The sequence below is a fragment of the Schistocerca gregaria genome, chromosome 3 (assembly GCF_023897955.1).
Source record: "Schistocerca gregaria isolate iqSchGreg1 chromosome 3, iqSchGreg1.2, whole genome shotgun sequence".
In the NCBI taxonomy this organism is placed as follows: domain Eukaryota; kingdom Metazoa; phylum Arthropoda; class Insecta; order Orthoptera; family Acrididae; genus Schistocerca; species Schistocerca gregaria.
In genome coordinates, this window is record NC_064922.1 from 457,735,076 (window position 1) to 457,751,382 (window position 16,307).

General features: G+C 42.0%; 1 protein-coding gene across 1 annotated transcript in view; it reads left to right on the forward strand.

Annotated features, from left to right (window-relative positions):
- LOC126355964 (alanine--glyoxylate aminotransferase-like) overlaps nt 1–13,767 on the forward strand; it is a 62,597-nt gene extending 48,830 nt beyond the window's left edge. Inside the window, exon 7 of the mRNA XM_050006570.1 lies at nt 13,155–13,767. Within this exon, the coding sequence (XP_049862527.1) occupies nt 13,155–13,305 (151 nt within the window). The 3' untranslated portion in view covers nt 13,306–13,767. The remainder of the gene's footprint in view (nt 1–13,154) is intronic.
- The last annotated feature ends 2,540 nt before the right edge of the window (nt 13,768–16,307 follow it).

The window sequence follows — 16,307 nt, forward strand, 5'->3', positions numbered from 1 at the left end:
TCATATCGACCATGAAAAACATGAGATCGGACATTCGAGCCACCATGTATTTCCGAAGAGTCTGCATTGATGTCTCTTGCTGTGTACTGTGTATGACTACTTTGGAAATTTATATTTTTGTGCAGATATTTGTGGGACAGTTTGTTCAGTATACCTCTACATGCACCTCATTCCAATACTCGTGACCCCGAAGTTTGCACGTCTTCTGCAACTACTGCACCAGGTGTTGTAGCACCAACGTGTTATGTGCATGCCACCATGCACCAAACACTTTGTTCGAAGATTTGGAAGCTCAACAACAATCGCTGAACCTCTTCATTCCTTCACCAATGACCAGTTCTAGATTAATTCACAGCAATTAGTGATCTCCAGCCATGTTAACCTCAAACTTTGTCGCTTTATAACGGTCAAGTGCTCCACAACTAACACAAGCAATGGACTCAGGTTTCATGTTGCCAGACTGTGTTCACCAACATGTCAAGTTTAAAGTGAACAATATTCAGAACTATGTACCTACTGACCGACTGTATAATGCTCAAAGTGATCTGCACCTGTACAAGTAGTTTGACTCTCCATGGGCTGTAACGACAGTTACTGTGGTGCCATGTGCAGCGCTGCCATTACCGCAAAATGCACCCGGCCACTATCAACCATGACCTGGTCCAGTATTGCCTCATTTGCAAACTAATCAAGGATATTTTAGTGTACAAAACTCTCCATACTCACCCCCCCCCCCCTTCCCCCCCTCCCCAGACTGGTCGCTCAAGTTTTTGACCACGTTGGGTCGAATGCATCATTTGGTGCTTCGCCTTCCAACGGCGTTGTACCACACTAAAGTGACTTTCCGCAAGTTCCACCAGTCATTTACAGTCTGACCTCATGGGGTGTATCTTCAACGTGTGCAGAGAACTCAAACTTTTGTCGTACAAGTTACCAACGCACACCCTCCCGCCTCCCCCCCCCCCCACCCCCCCTTCCCCCAGCACTTGCAGGGGGCCCCAGTTCCGGCCACTCAGCTGTGTTCCAGTGTCCCACAGCACTGCCTGTGTGTGCTGTGCTGGACTCCCATGTTATTTTTGAGATGGGTCAATTCAAATCAGTGCCTGTAGCCTACGGCCCAGTTTACGGGATCCCAACACCTACTGCACAGCTGCCCATTCCCACAGTACCGATCGTGTCAGCAGTGTGGTGTTTTTGCGACACATCAAGGACAATGCAGCCCGTGGCTGGTATGGACATTTTTGCCAGAAACACACCCGCACCTACCATGCTGGCCTGCTGTATAGCCTCTCCTGTCACAGACCAGACAGTTTTCCAAGAGACACCAAAGCTACCTTCGTCCCCACCTCCAAGTCATCTGCCAAAGCTGCCGCCCTTATACAAGTACAACCCGGTGTCATGGTTTGTGCTTGTAGAGCATCTTTTTGAGTTGCATCGCCTACCCGATGACAACTCTAAATTCCTGTGTCTCGTCATGCACCTCTTTGATATTTCAGACTTAACTTGCGATCTACTCCTCTCGCCACTGCCTCCACCAAAATATGAGTTCACAAAGAAGATGATCATTGGATGACTCGCCTGCTCACCACAAGAAATAATCATCAAGATCTTGTACAAGGAATACCTGGGGAACTGAACCCCATCACAATTCTGGCTTCCCTTCGGTTACTTGTGAGTGAACATACCATGCCGGATGTCACTCTGCGGGCAGTGTGGTCTGCCAAGCCGCCTACTGACCTGCAGATCCACCTGCTACCACACTCCTTTGAGTCAATTGGCTCTCGTCTCTGCATCACAGACCAACTGTATTCATTGCTATGACAACACCTGCCAGCTCACCACTCACCGTCAGTTGGCACAACTGCTCCCACTTACCGGCTGGCTGCTGGCAGAGACAGGGCTCGCTCTGCCTCCACACCTTCTACATCACCTGGGAGCATCCACTTGCTCTCTCCACCATCTGAACACTCCAGGATTGCCCACACACCATATGTGCTGGTATGCATGCCAGAACAAATTGACAAGGACAAGCCTCCTCAGCTGCCTCAGTCACCACCACCACCACCACCACCACCACCACCACCACCACCACCACCACATCCAGCTCATCCACACAGCTGGTACCACAAGGTTTTTGGCAAGGATGCTAAGAAGTGCTGGTTACCTTGCCAGCTTCCAAACGCCAAACTGCAGGACCTCAAAGTATTCGAGTCCTGTGGGGAACTTCACGGGCATCCTCATACATTGCACTCTGTCCACTCGTGCGCCCTGCTGAGCGGTCGTTTGTATGTGACTGACATTTCATCATGACTCACTTTCCTAGTTGACACTGGTTCTGATGTGTCTATCACCTACATCGATGGATCCTTCCGTTTTCTCACCGAGGTCACTTCTACGAGCTGTCAACACATCAACATTACAATACTCAGGTGGTGTCAAAGTTACAGTGCACCTATCTCATTATCTGTGTTTTACGTGGACTTTCTACATTGCCGACATTGATGAACAAGTTCTCAGTATGGATTTTTTGTCCCATTACAAGCTCTCTCCGAACGTAGTTCAGGGCTTAGTGTTACACCATCCCACTAACACTCAGATACTGTGCTCCCACACTTATGTTACCCACTCTTCTTCTCTCATGACATGTGAGTTAGTATGTGAGTGCTTCACCCTCATGGATGGCATTGTGACCTATGTAACTAATCTGCTGTCAGAATATGACTCGGAGGCACAACTCCACTGGGACAATGATGAGCTGAAACATTGCATTGCACACACCTACAAAGAGCTCGTCACAGCTCGTAACTCGCTGCTAAAACTGCAGTCCACAGTTCTGCCACCTAATCGAGCTTCTCCAGCTGACACCAGCCATGGCACTCATCAGATTATTCCAACACATTAATTATGTGTGACAATTCGTGTCCGGTAGACTCCGCAGCCCTGACATGCTCACTATTTTCAGTGCCATGTGTTTCAAACAGTGCTTCTAATGACAGTCACATGCATGACATGACCATGCACACTGCGCAAACAACTGCCCTGTGTGCCAGCCATGTGACTCAGAGACCATCGCTGTTCCACGCGCGATGCCAATGCCGCTCTCGTCTGTGCCAATTATCAAGTGCAGGTTGACAGCAAACACTCACTGCTCTTTCTGACACACTCTGCACTGCGCACACAGGTGCCCTCTCCACACAAGCACACAGCACACTCACGTACTAGGCATGTGACTTTCGGGCTGCCCTTTCCCACTTGCGCTAACGGCTGCATCTCATAGTGCCCTACTCGTCCAAAAACTTTGCATCAGGACAATGATCAGTCTCGTGCAGTTCTCAGTTTCTTCTGTCACTGACAGAATGATGCACAAGATAGTTACCACTGCCAGCTCTCCTATTAGGCACAAAGCTAGATGCCTCAACCCTATTGAGCTGCCTGCGGCTCGGCAGCAAATCAATGAACTTTGGGAGGCAGATATCCTGCAACCATCAGGCAGCAACTGGTCTTCACCGATTCACCTCACCCTCAAACACGATGGTTCTTTCCACATGTGCGGTGATTACAGATGTCTAAATGCTCGTACCCTAATGGACCATTACCCTGTGCCTAACATACATGATTTCCCTCATATGTTATCAGGCTCTACAATCTTCAGTGTTATTGACTGTAAAAGTGCCTACCATGAGATTGCCGTAGCGCCGGAAGACATCCCTAAAACAGTTATTATCACACCGCTTGGTTTGTTCCAATACAACTTCATGCCATTTGGCCTGAAAAATGCGGCGCAAACATGGCAGTGGCTCATTGACTCCATCTTATGACAGTTTGAGATTTGCTTTGCATATCTGGCTGACACACTCATTTTCAACAAGTGAGCTGAATAATATAAACATCATTTATCCATGGTCCTCCAGACCTTGAACTCCAATGGCATTGAGGTCAACAAAGACAAATTCCAATTGCACCAGCCTTCCATCACTTTCCTGGGTTACACCATCTCCACTGACAGAATACAGCCCCCCAAATCTCGCGTGCAGCCCATCACATCAATGCCGCCCTCTTCTACTTACAAAGAACTCTGACATTTCCTGGGCACCATAAATTACTATTGCCCACACATGCCCTCTTCCACTGCCGTGCAGGCCACACTGAAAGATTCACTCTCTGGTAAAGAGACTTCAAGACTCAAACCCATTCATTGGACTGCACCTATTCTGGAGGCCTTCAGTGCACTAAAGACTTTTTTAGCTCATGTCGCGTGCTCGCCTACCCTGACCCCTCGGCCGAGTTGTTCATCACTGCAGATGCCAGTGACGTTGCAGTGGGAGTGACACTACCGCAATGCAAGGCAGACATGGTTTCCTCTCTTCATTTCTTCTCTAAAAAAACTATCAGCAGCTCAGAAGAAATACTCCGCTTTCAGTAGAGAATTCCTTGCGGCCTAGAAGGCCATCAAACACTTCTGCCTCAATGTGGAGGGTCGCTTGTGCTTCATCCTCATGGATCATGAACCACTCACAGACACTTTGAGCAACCCCCCCCCCCCTCCCCCCCTTCCCTCCTCCCCCGAGGACCCACCCCCATGGGGTTTCCACCACTTTGATGTAGTCTCCCAATTCCCAACCCACGTTTGCTACATCAAAGGCATGGATAACATTGCCACAGATTTTTTCTTGTGGATCAATACTATTTTGTGCATCATAGACCTATCCAACCTGGCCGCCCTACAAGCCTCCGATGAAGAATCTAATCTCAAGCTCTCCTCACGGACTCTCAAACATCCCTTCACTCTTTGACATCCGTCACAGCTGACATTCTTCTTCTTGACTCTCCTTCCTGTATTATAAAAATAGATGTTTTTCTGAATCTTTTGTGTACAGCTGGTTGATCCTCAATTACAAAAACTCTCATGTGTTTACGTAATTAAAGTATCAATACATTGTTCCGACCAACATAGTTTCCAGTCATCTGAATCAGTCTTGTGATCCAGAATAAAATACCTTTGTGTATCTTACAAATTGTTCTATTGTTCTGTCTTTTCTCCTCCTTTCTTAACCAACATGTCTTAACCAGTTGCCAGTACTGGTCATGATTTTGATACTTGCGCATGCCTTCACAAATTTTCAAGTTCTCTTTTTCCTCTTTCACTCCTCTCAGGTACATAATTTTAAACTCTTTCTCTCCTTCTCCAAAGTTGTTTGATGGTTCACTCCCTAAAGGTAGCCTAGACAAAGCATTGGCAAATGCATTGTGCCCTTAGTGTATCTGATTTTGTAATTGAACTGCTGTAAAAACAATGCCCAGCAAGTAATTCTATTATGATACAGCTTATACACCTGGAGATAACATAATGCTTTGTGATCAGCACAGATGAAGACTTTGTGACCTAGTAAATAATTCTGAAACTTGAACGCACAGTGTACAGCCAAAAGTTCTTTCACAGTTACAGTGTATGTCTTTTCATGTTTCTGCAAAACTCAACTAGTCAATGCAAGAGACCTATGCTCAAAAACACCTTCAACCTCCGGAAATAATGAGTAGCCAAACCAACATCACTACTGTCTGTCATAACACAAAAAGGAAGGGACAAACCTGGTCTGAACAATATCTGACTTTGACATAACTGTCCTTTGATCTCATGAAGAGCATCCTGCCATTGCTGATTCCAATCCCAAACAGTATTCATCTTCAAAAGTTCACACAGGCATGAAGAATTCAAAGCTTGGCTGCTACAAAATTTTCTGTAGGGTCCCTTTAACCAAAAACTAGATTGTGTAATTAATAATAGAAATATTAAGCATGCTAAATAATTTGTAGTTTCAAATGTAAAAAAAAAAAAAAAAAATCGATTGTAACATCAAAAATAAATTAATTCATTTTCATAAATTTTAGCTTGAAATATAACATGTTGTGTAAAAATTATATGAAATTTTCCACAAAAGTAGCTGAGATAATATTGACCTGTGCAAAATTCTAAAAATAATTACTGGCATTGACCATTACTGTTGAGAAAAAGTAATGCTAGAGGAGGGTGTCTCATTAGACTCTGCAGCATAGGTGACCAACAAATGCCTGTGTTGCAGTGCTCAGCTCATAAATAAACTTGTTTGAATCCTGGTGGTAGATGAAGTTTTCACTGCCAGTATTTGGCTGGCAGAGGGGGTCATAAAGTTCCTGATCACCAATCTTTTCACCAATATCCTGGATTAAATTTCAAACTTCTCTGCAGTGTCTCATGAAGTGAGAGCATGTCTACAACCACTTGACTACTCTGCAATTCACAATCAAGTGCCTGGCAGACAGTCTGATATGATCTGTTGATATGATGAGATTGTTAAGTTTGGCAGATCTGTTAGTGCTATTCAAGAGGTGTAGGCTATGTGCTGGCACCAGGTTTCACTCACTCCCCTCTCTCATCTCCATTGTACAACACAAACATAATACTGCACTATCACACATCCATTAAATTAACATACTCTCTATGGTCATGTACACAATGCAGCTTTCACATATCCACAAGGAAAGGGGCCAATGTGTGCAGGGGAAGAAAACTCTTTCTGACAGTTGGCTGAACACACCTCATGTGATATCTCAGGCTACAATGTCATATGACATACAATACAATTACATACATATACCTTCTATTTATCCAATGATGTAAACATTTGCAGCTATATGATAACTTTCAGAAAAAATGCATGAAATTATTAACTTTCATTAGACACATGTAACATTTAGTTTTTTAGATGGGAAATTAGTAACTGTCTTCATCATAATCTTGTCACATATGTGATTGCAATAGTAGTGTTTGGAACTTAGTCTAATGCATTTTGGTATTTGTCGTTATCTCTTAACTGTGTGGTTCCACAAGTAAAGAAGTAGTTGTGCCATTGACATTTTACTGCTTAACTATTTTAGAACAGGTTTTTTTCTGATGGAAAGAAAATTTTTCTTTATGTTGTGATGCTGCATTGATTTGCTGATATTTCCATAGTGATGCCCAACAGTTGGAACACTTGCACATGATGAGAAGGTTGAACGTTCACAAATGTGTACTTCAGGTTTCCATTGGGAAAAATACTTGTGTTACAGCTACGACATGGTAAAAATTAATGTACACAATTGTAACCAGAGGGTCTGAAAGGGTTAACATGGATGGCATATTCTTGATAGTTTTGCATTATATTGGTATAATTAAAAGTGGTTTCTTGTCCAACATACCTGAAATTTGCTATGTTGCTGTTGTTACTGATAAAGGCAGCAAGGATATTTTGCAGTTTACTACAACACACACTCCTCATAATGACAACTTAAACCAAGTTAATATCATATACAAAGGCACTTTAAAATTTTGTGGTTAACACTTCATAGCTTACTGGTAACTTAATACTGCTGTGCCCCAACGGAGTAAGCTATTCCATCTTTGTTGCAGCTTGACAACGAGAAGGCTTCTTGATGTTGTGAAGTATTGTTTTTCATTGTTAGCTCTAGGATACAGGGGGACTTACTGTTTAGACTGAGTCCCGATTTGCATTGTTGCAGCTATCTATGTTTGTAAATATAACTGTTTCATCCTTCATTTTTAAGAGCTACTTTGGATAAGATCCTAGTCTTGTCAGGAAGTAAACTAAGTGAAAGATGGGAAAAGGAAGTGCAACTTGGTATAACGCAAATTGTGAAAAATATTTATCCTTACACAAGATGCAACATCGTCGCGAAAAAACACAGTGACCCATATATGTAATAAGTTTCCTTTAATTTCCGTCTGTGGTCACAATTTTTTTGTTTAACAGATTACTGGTTTTGGTCTTTGATGACCATCATCAGATTTTTTTTCTTTTCTTTTCTTTTTTTTTTTTTTCTTTCATGGTGGCTGTGTTGATCTAGTGGGTAGTGCACTGAGCCCTGACTCTGGAGGTCATGGGAATACAGGGTAAATGTGGGCATTTTTCCTCATTCCAATCCCTACACAATAGTCCCAGGTTAACTCAGCCTGCTGTCCATATGATTACCGAATATCATCAACACCATCAACATTTGTCTTCAAATAACACCCACAGTCTCCAAGCATGTTATCATATGACAAAATTGCATACCATAGCATTTCTGGGGCTAATAGGCTGCTGTGCTGAAGGATTCCTCACCTCTCTCCCCCTAGTGCTACAGTGAATAGTCAGGACAACAGTCCAGTCATGGGCTTTTGCCACAGATTTTACTGTTCTTACTGTTTCAAAGAATTTCTCATTTACACTACCACAGTCATTGACAATGGGTTGTACTTTCTGTACTAGGAAGAGATGAGCCACATGCTCTATCCTATATCAAGGGTTCAGACAGTTTTGAAGGATTAACTCCAGACTGGAATTTTCTCTGCATAACCCAACATTTTAAATCAAATACGAAAGAAAATGTTGTTATAATACTGAAACAAGGAGAAGAAACTTACTGTCTGTGAAATGATTCTTGGCCTTAATTGACCTAGCATTCACACTCTTCTGCAATCTCACATTAAAGGTTTTTCATTATATAGACACACACTGAAGCAGAAAAGAAACTGGTATAGGCATGCATATTCAAATACAGAGAGGTGTAAACATGCAGAATATGGCACTGTGATTGGCAACGCTTATATAAGACAACAAATGTCTGGTGCAGTTGTTAGATCAGTTACTGCTAGGTCATCAAGATTTAATTGAGTTTGAATGTGGTGCTCCCCCCCCCCATGAACCATGGACCTTGCCGTTGGTGGGGAGGCTTGCGTGCCTCAGCGATACAGATGGCCGTACCGTAGGTGCAACCACAACGGAGGGGTATCTGTTGAGAGGCCAGACAAACGTGTGGTTCCTGAAGAGGGGCAGCAGCCTTTTCAGTAGTTGCAGGGGCAACAGTCTGGATGATTGACTGATCTGGCCTTGCAACATTAACCAAAACGGCCTTGCTGTGCTGGTACTGCGAACGGCTGAAAGCAAGGGGAAACTACAGCCGTAATTTTTCCCGAGGACATGCAGCTTTACTGTATGATTAAATGATGATGGCATCCTCTTGGGTAAAATATTCCGGAGGTAAAATAGTCCCCCATTCGGATCTCCGGGCGGGGACTACTCAGGAGGATATCGTTATCAGGAGAAAGAAAACTGGCGTTCTACGGATCGGAGTGTGGAATGTCAGATCCCTTAATCGGGCAGGTAGGTTAGAAAATTTAAAAAGGGAAATGGATAGGTTAAAGTTAGATATAGTGGGAATTAGTGAAGTTCGGTGGCAGGAGGAACAAGACTTCTGGTCAGGTGATTACAGGGTTATAAACACAAAATCAAATAGGGATAATGCAGGAGTAGGATTAATAATGAATAGGAAAATAGGAATGCGGGTAAGCTACTACAAACAGCATAGTGAACGCATTATTGTGGCCAAGATAGATACGAAGCCCACACCTACTACAGTAGTACAAGTTTATATGCCAACTAGCTCTGCAGATGATGAAGAAATTGAAGAAATGTACGATGAAATAAAAGAAATTATTCAGATAGTGAAGGGAGACGAAAATTTAATAGTAATGGGTGACTGGAATTCGAGTGTAGGAAAAGGGAGAGAAGGAAACATAGTAGGTGAATATGGATTGGGGCTAAGAAATGAAAGAGGAAGCCGCCTAGTAGAATTTTGCACAGAGCACAACTTAATCATAGCTAACACTTGGTTTAAGAATCATGAAAGAAGGTTGTATACGTGGAAGAACCCTGGCGATACTAAAAGGTATCAGATAGATTATATAATGGTAAGACAGAGATTTAGGAACCAGGTTTTAAGTTGTAAGACATTTCCAGGGGCAGATGTGGACTCTGACCACAATCTACTGGTTATGACCTGTAGATTAAAACTGAAGAAACTGCAAAAATGTGGAAAATTAAGGAGATGGGACCTGGATAAACTGAAAGAACCAGAGGTTGTACAGAGATTCAGGGAGAGCATAAGGGAACAATTGACAGGAATAGGGGAAAGAAATACAGTAGAAGAAGAATGGGTAGCTCTGAGGGATGTAGGAGTGAAGGCAGCAGAGGATAAAGTAGGTACTAAGACGAGGGCTGCTAGAAATCCTTGGGTAACAGAAGAAATATTGAATTTAATTGATGAAAGGAGAAAATATAAAAATGCAGTAAATGAAGCAGGCAAAAAGGAATACAAACGTCTCAAAAATGAGATCGACAGGAAGTGCAAAATGGCTAAACAGGGATGGCTAGAGGACAAATGTAAGGATGTAGAAGCTTATCTCACTAGGGGTAAGATAGATACTGCCTACAGGAAAATTAAAGAGTCCTTTGGAGAGAAGAGAACCAAGTGTATGAATATCAAGAGCTCAGATGGCAGCCCAGTTCTAAGCAAAGAAGGGAAGGCAGAAAGGTGGAAGGAGTATATAGAAGGTTTATACAAGGGCGATGTACTTGAGGACAATATTATGGAAATGGAAGAGGATGTAGATGAAGACAAAATGGGAGATACGATACTGCGTGAAGAGTTTGACAGAGCACTGAAAGACCTGAGTCAAAACAAGGCCCCCGGAGTAGACAACATTCCATTAGAACTACTGACGGCCTTGGGACAACCAGCCCTGACAAAACTCTACCAGCTGGTGAGCAAGATGTATGAGACAGGCGAAATACCCTCAGACTTCAAGAAGAATATAATAATTCCAATCCCAAAGAAAGCAGGTGCTGACAGATGTGAAAATTACCGAACTATCAGTTTAATAAGCACGGCTGCAAAATACTAACGTGAATTCTTTACAGACGAATGGAAAAACTGGTAGATGCAGACCTCGGGGAGGATCAGTTTGGATTCCGTCAAAATGTTGGAACACGTGAGGCAATACTGACCTTACGACTTATCTTAGAAGAAAGATTAAGGAAGGGCAAACCTACGTTTCTAGCATTTGTAGACTTAGAGAAAGCTTTTGACAATGTTGACTGGAATACTCTTTTTCAAATTCTAAAGGTGGCAGGGGTAAAATACAGGGAGCGAAAGGCTATTTATAATTTGTACAGAAACCAGATGGCAGTCATAAGAGTCGAGGGGCATGAAAGGGAAGCAGTGGTTGGGAAAGGAGTGAGACAGGGTTGTAGCCTCTCCCCGATGTTATTCAATCTGTATATTGAGCAAGCAGTAAAGGAAACAAAATAAAAATTCGGGATAGGTATTAAAATTCATGGAGACGAAGTAAAAACTTTGAGGTTCGCCGATGACATTGTAATTCTGTCAGAGACGGCAAAGGACTTGGAAGAGCAGTTGAACGGAATGGACAGTGTCTTGAAAGGAGGATATAAGATGAACATTAACAAAAGCAAAACGAGGATAATGGAATGTAGTCAAATTAAATCGGGTGATGCTGAGGGAATTAGATTAGGAAATGAGACACTTAAAGTAGTAAAGGAGTTTTGCTATTTAGGAAGTAAAATAACTGATGATGGTCGAAGTAGAGAGGATATAAAATGTAGACTGGCAATGGCAAGGAAAGCGTTTCTGAAGAAGAGAAATTTGTTAACATCGAATATAGATTTATGGATCAGGAAGTCGTTTCTGAAAGTATTTGTTTGGAGTGTAGCCATGTATGGAAGTGAAACATGGACGATAACTAGTTTGGACAAGAAGAGAATAGAAGCTTTCGAAATGTGGTGCTACAGAAGAATACTGAAGATAAGGTGGATAGATCACGTAACTAATGAGGAGGTATTGAATAGGATTGGGGAGAAGAGAAGTTTGTGGCACAACTTGACTAGAAGAAGGGATCGGTTGGTAGGACATGTTTTGAGGCATCAAGGGATCACAAATTTAGCATTGGAGGGCAGCGTGGAGGGTAAAAATCGTAGAGGGAGACCGAGAGATGAGTACACTAAGCAGATTCAGAAGGATGTAGGTTGCAGTAGGTACTGGGAGATGAAGCAGCTTGCACAGGATAGAGTAGCATGGAGAGCTGCATCAAACCAGTCTCAGGACTGAAGACAACAACAACAACATGTGGTGCTATAGTCGGTACCCAGGCAATGGGACACAGCATCTCTGAGGTGGTGATGAAGTTGGGATTTTCCCATGTGACCATTTCACGAGCATACCGTGAATATTAGGAATCCAATAAAACATTAAATCTCTGAAATCGCTGCTGCTGGAGAAAGGTCCTGCAAGAACAGGACCAATGGCAATTGAAGATAATCATTCAAAATGACAGGAGTGCAACCGTTCAGCAAGTTGCTGCAGATTTCAACTCTGTGCCATCAACAAGTGTCAGCTTGTGAACCATTCAATGGAAAATCATCGATAAGGGCTTCCCGAGCCGAAGGCCTACTGACGTCCCATTGATGACACAAAGCTTTATGCCTTGCCTGGGCCCATCAACACCAGCATTGAACTATTAATGTCTGGAAACACATTGCCCCTTTGGACAAGTCTCGATTCAAATTGCGTCGAGCAGATGGGTACATACGGGTATGGAGACAACCTCATAAATTTATGGATCCTGCATGTCAGCAGGGGAGTGTTGAGGCTGGTGGAGGCTCTGTAATGGTGAGGGACTTGTGCAGTTGTAGTGATATGGGATCCCTGATATGTCTAGAAATGACTGTGACAGGTGACTTGTACATTAGCATCCTGTCTGGTCACTTGCATCCATTCATGCTCATTGTGCATTCTGAAGGACTTGGGCAATTCCAGCAGGGCAATGTAACACCCCACGAGTCCAGAATTGCTACAGAGTGGCTCCAGGAACATTCTTCTGAGTTTAAACACTTCCACTGGCCACCAAACTCCCCAGACATGAACATTATTGAGCATATCTGGGATGCCTTGCAACATGCTGTTCGGAAGAGATCTCCACCCTCGCATACTCTTACGGATTTATGGACAGCCCTGCAGGATTCATGGTGTCACTTCCCTACAGCACTACTTCAGACATTAGTCGAGTCCATGCCATGTCATGTTGTGGCACTTCTGCATGCTCTGGGGGTCCCTACACGATATTAGGCAGGTGTACCCATTTCTTTGGTTCTTCAGTGTGTGTGTGTGTGTGTGTGTGTGTGTGTGTGTGTGTGTGTGTGTGTGTGTGTATGTGTACACCTTTCTTTTTGTTCCTTTAGTAATAATAGTCATCTTACATCATTTTTGTTATGTTACAGTTATAAAATGGATCTGCCTGGAGGAGCTGGCAAAACTGCAAGACAGCTACACAGAATTGGTCATATGGGAAGCAATGCAAACTCATACACTGCTGATTTCACTCTGGAAGTCCTGAAGGATGCAATAGAACATTGCAAAATAAATGAATGATTTCAGCAACGAAAGCCTTCTTGGGGGCAAGAGCCTTTTCACATGCCAGTTTCAAATGATATCAGTGCAACAGCATGCCTTTTTGCCCATACTTTGCATCCATCTTCCTGACAGTAAAATAAAGCAAATACAAACCCACAGTTCCAACAGCAGCTGATGAATGCCAAAATTGAAGAGAGATCTGTCTAGCACGTTTAATGTTTACATTTGGAAAGCACTTACTTAACTTTTCCCTTGCTATTTACATCAAAGACATCAAAGAATGTGTAAAAAAGCTGTGTGCCACCAAAGGAAAAACTTAACCAGAACACTAAAATTATTTGTTTCCCATCATAATGTTGTGGAACAATTTTCAATCTTTGAGATTATTCCTCATTTACTCTGGCATGATGTTAAAATAGATTTTAAAAGTAATGCTGTAGTACAAAATAAAAAATCAAATAAATCATTTTACAAAAAATATTCATCTCTTTGAAATACAAAAATTCCTCTACTACCACTACCATGATATAATTGCAGTTTGATCAGTGAAGTGATCTAACTTAAAAAGAAAATGAACATATTACACTGAATGAAACTATATGTCAGAGAACTTGTGCAAGCTAGATCATGACACCTGTTTCAAAAAGTATTTACTGTTGCCATGTTGTAAACATAATTGTCATATTCATATCTGGGCTGGAAGATACTGAGTTAGTTACCTGTTAAAAAATAGAAAATCCAGGGTGAAATAACAAGTATATGAAGAGGATATGTTGCAACTCGTCTCTTAATGTAGGTTTTGAGAGGCAGACAGGCACACTGAAAAACACTACTAGATGTTATCCAGTCCTTAATCAAATGCAAACAAAACAAAACTAGCACACACTCACAGAAGCACCATTCATGACGACAGTATGAGAAGATAGATTGCTAATCCCCACATAGAGGAGAGGTTGAATGGCAGATAAGCAAAACAACAATGTGAGGAAGATGCCTGTGCTTGTGTAAATTTGTGTGAGTTTTGTTCTCTGTGTGTCTGATGAAGGATTTTGTCTGATAGCTAAATAATATTACCATAACCTGTGGTGCTAGCTGTTTAGTATAGTGGTCAATATGACTGGCTGTTGTGCTGTGGATCACTGTATCATATCCAGCAAAACTGAAATTATTTGTTATTTACAATTTATGATTTCTAGAATGTTCTTAACACATCCTCTGCTTCTAAAGTTTGTATATTCTGGAATATTCAATGTCTGCATATATAATGACATTCTTGAATATTCAGAGATTGTATAATTAACCGGATTTGCCACCCAGGAGGTTAGTCATGTTCTGGATCTACATTAGTGTCAGTGACAAAAACGCTTTCAGTATTAAGTGCTGAACTTCACTGATGACCCTGCCTTCAGATTTGGACTTGATTGTGGTTTTCATATGATACTGGCGGAGACACTGGGTATTTCAAAACATGTTATTCACTGTGGCTCCAATTAGCCAATGTAAAAACCAAAACCTAGATGTACAGGAACCAGAATACAAGCAGTGCATCATTTCTAAGATCTGCATATACAAGAAACAGAAGGAGTCCAAAATGGCACCAAGACAGCTGTACTTCTAGCTTCCATTGGTGCTTTCTGGAGATGTTGGTCAGGAGCCCCACACCTGCACAGACTTGACAAATAGATCAGGTGGGATGACACAATGTGTTTGGCAAATGTGTACTTTTACTTGGACTGCACAGTCCAGCAGTGTTTTCAGAACAACAAAAAGAAGATCAATAACTGCGACAAACTCCAGGACAAACTGGAGAAAACATTTCATGATAATCAGCAGAAAGTCTAGTTATTGGAAGAATAATTCAAGAACAAGGCCTGACATCATGGGAAAATGATATGCTCATAAATACAGAATGTTTTAGAACTGGGTGACATCATGAATGCTGACATGACAGAAGCTGACTAAATCTCATACTTGATGAAAAGAGCCAAAGAGGACATGTACCTAGTTCCTCTCATGAAGGATTTCAGAGTTCAACAAAAAATGTATGACTGACTGCTGAACATAGTCCCTGTGGGAGTTATGAAAGACTAACATGAACTCGTCTCATATGCTACACTGTAAGGGAAAAGTTACAGGGATGTATGGTAGCCAGAAATGGTGCACTGAGTACCCAAGATATAGCAGCCTTGAACGTCCACCTAATACGTCAGGAGGTAACAGAGAATCTTGAAGAATAGGTGTATCAGTCTTTAGCACCCATCTCCAAAATTTGTTGCATTGAAACTAAGAATTTATTCATGTATTCTGCAGAAAACCAATATTAAAGACAATGGTCTGTAATTTTCTGGATCCATCATTTTAAGCTTCTTATTACAGCAGTTACTTACACTTTTTTCTAGTCGCTTGGGACATACCTCTGGGCAAGAGATTCACGATAAATGCAAGCTAAGTAAGTGGCAAATGCAGCAGACTGTAAAACCAAACTGGGATTTCATCTGGACCTGGTGACTTACTATTCTCAACTCTTTCAGTTGCTTCTCTTCAGCATGGATGCCTATTACTATATCCTACATAATGGAGTCTGTATGACGGTCAAATCACGGTATGTTTGTATGATCCTCCTGCATGAATGGTTTCTTAAATACAAGGTTTAAAATTTCAGCTTTGTTTTGCTGATTTCTTTTGTCACAGCAGACTTGTCAACGAATAGTTGGACAGAAGATGTAGGTCCGTTTAGCGATTTTACGTAGGACCAGAATTTCCTTGGGTTCTCGGACAGATCTTTTGTTAATATATAACGGTGATAGCTGTATGCTTTGTGCATCGATCTTTTTACAGACTCACGAATGTATACTAACTTCTATCTGTTGTCATCCATTCATTCTTTTTTGAACTAAGACTGCAACAGTCTCTGCTTCCTCAGCAGTTTCTGAATTTTGTTATTAAACCAGGATGGATCTTTTCCATCCTTAATCCACATACTCAGCCCAAACTTCTTCTTGGTGTGATTTACAATCTGT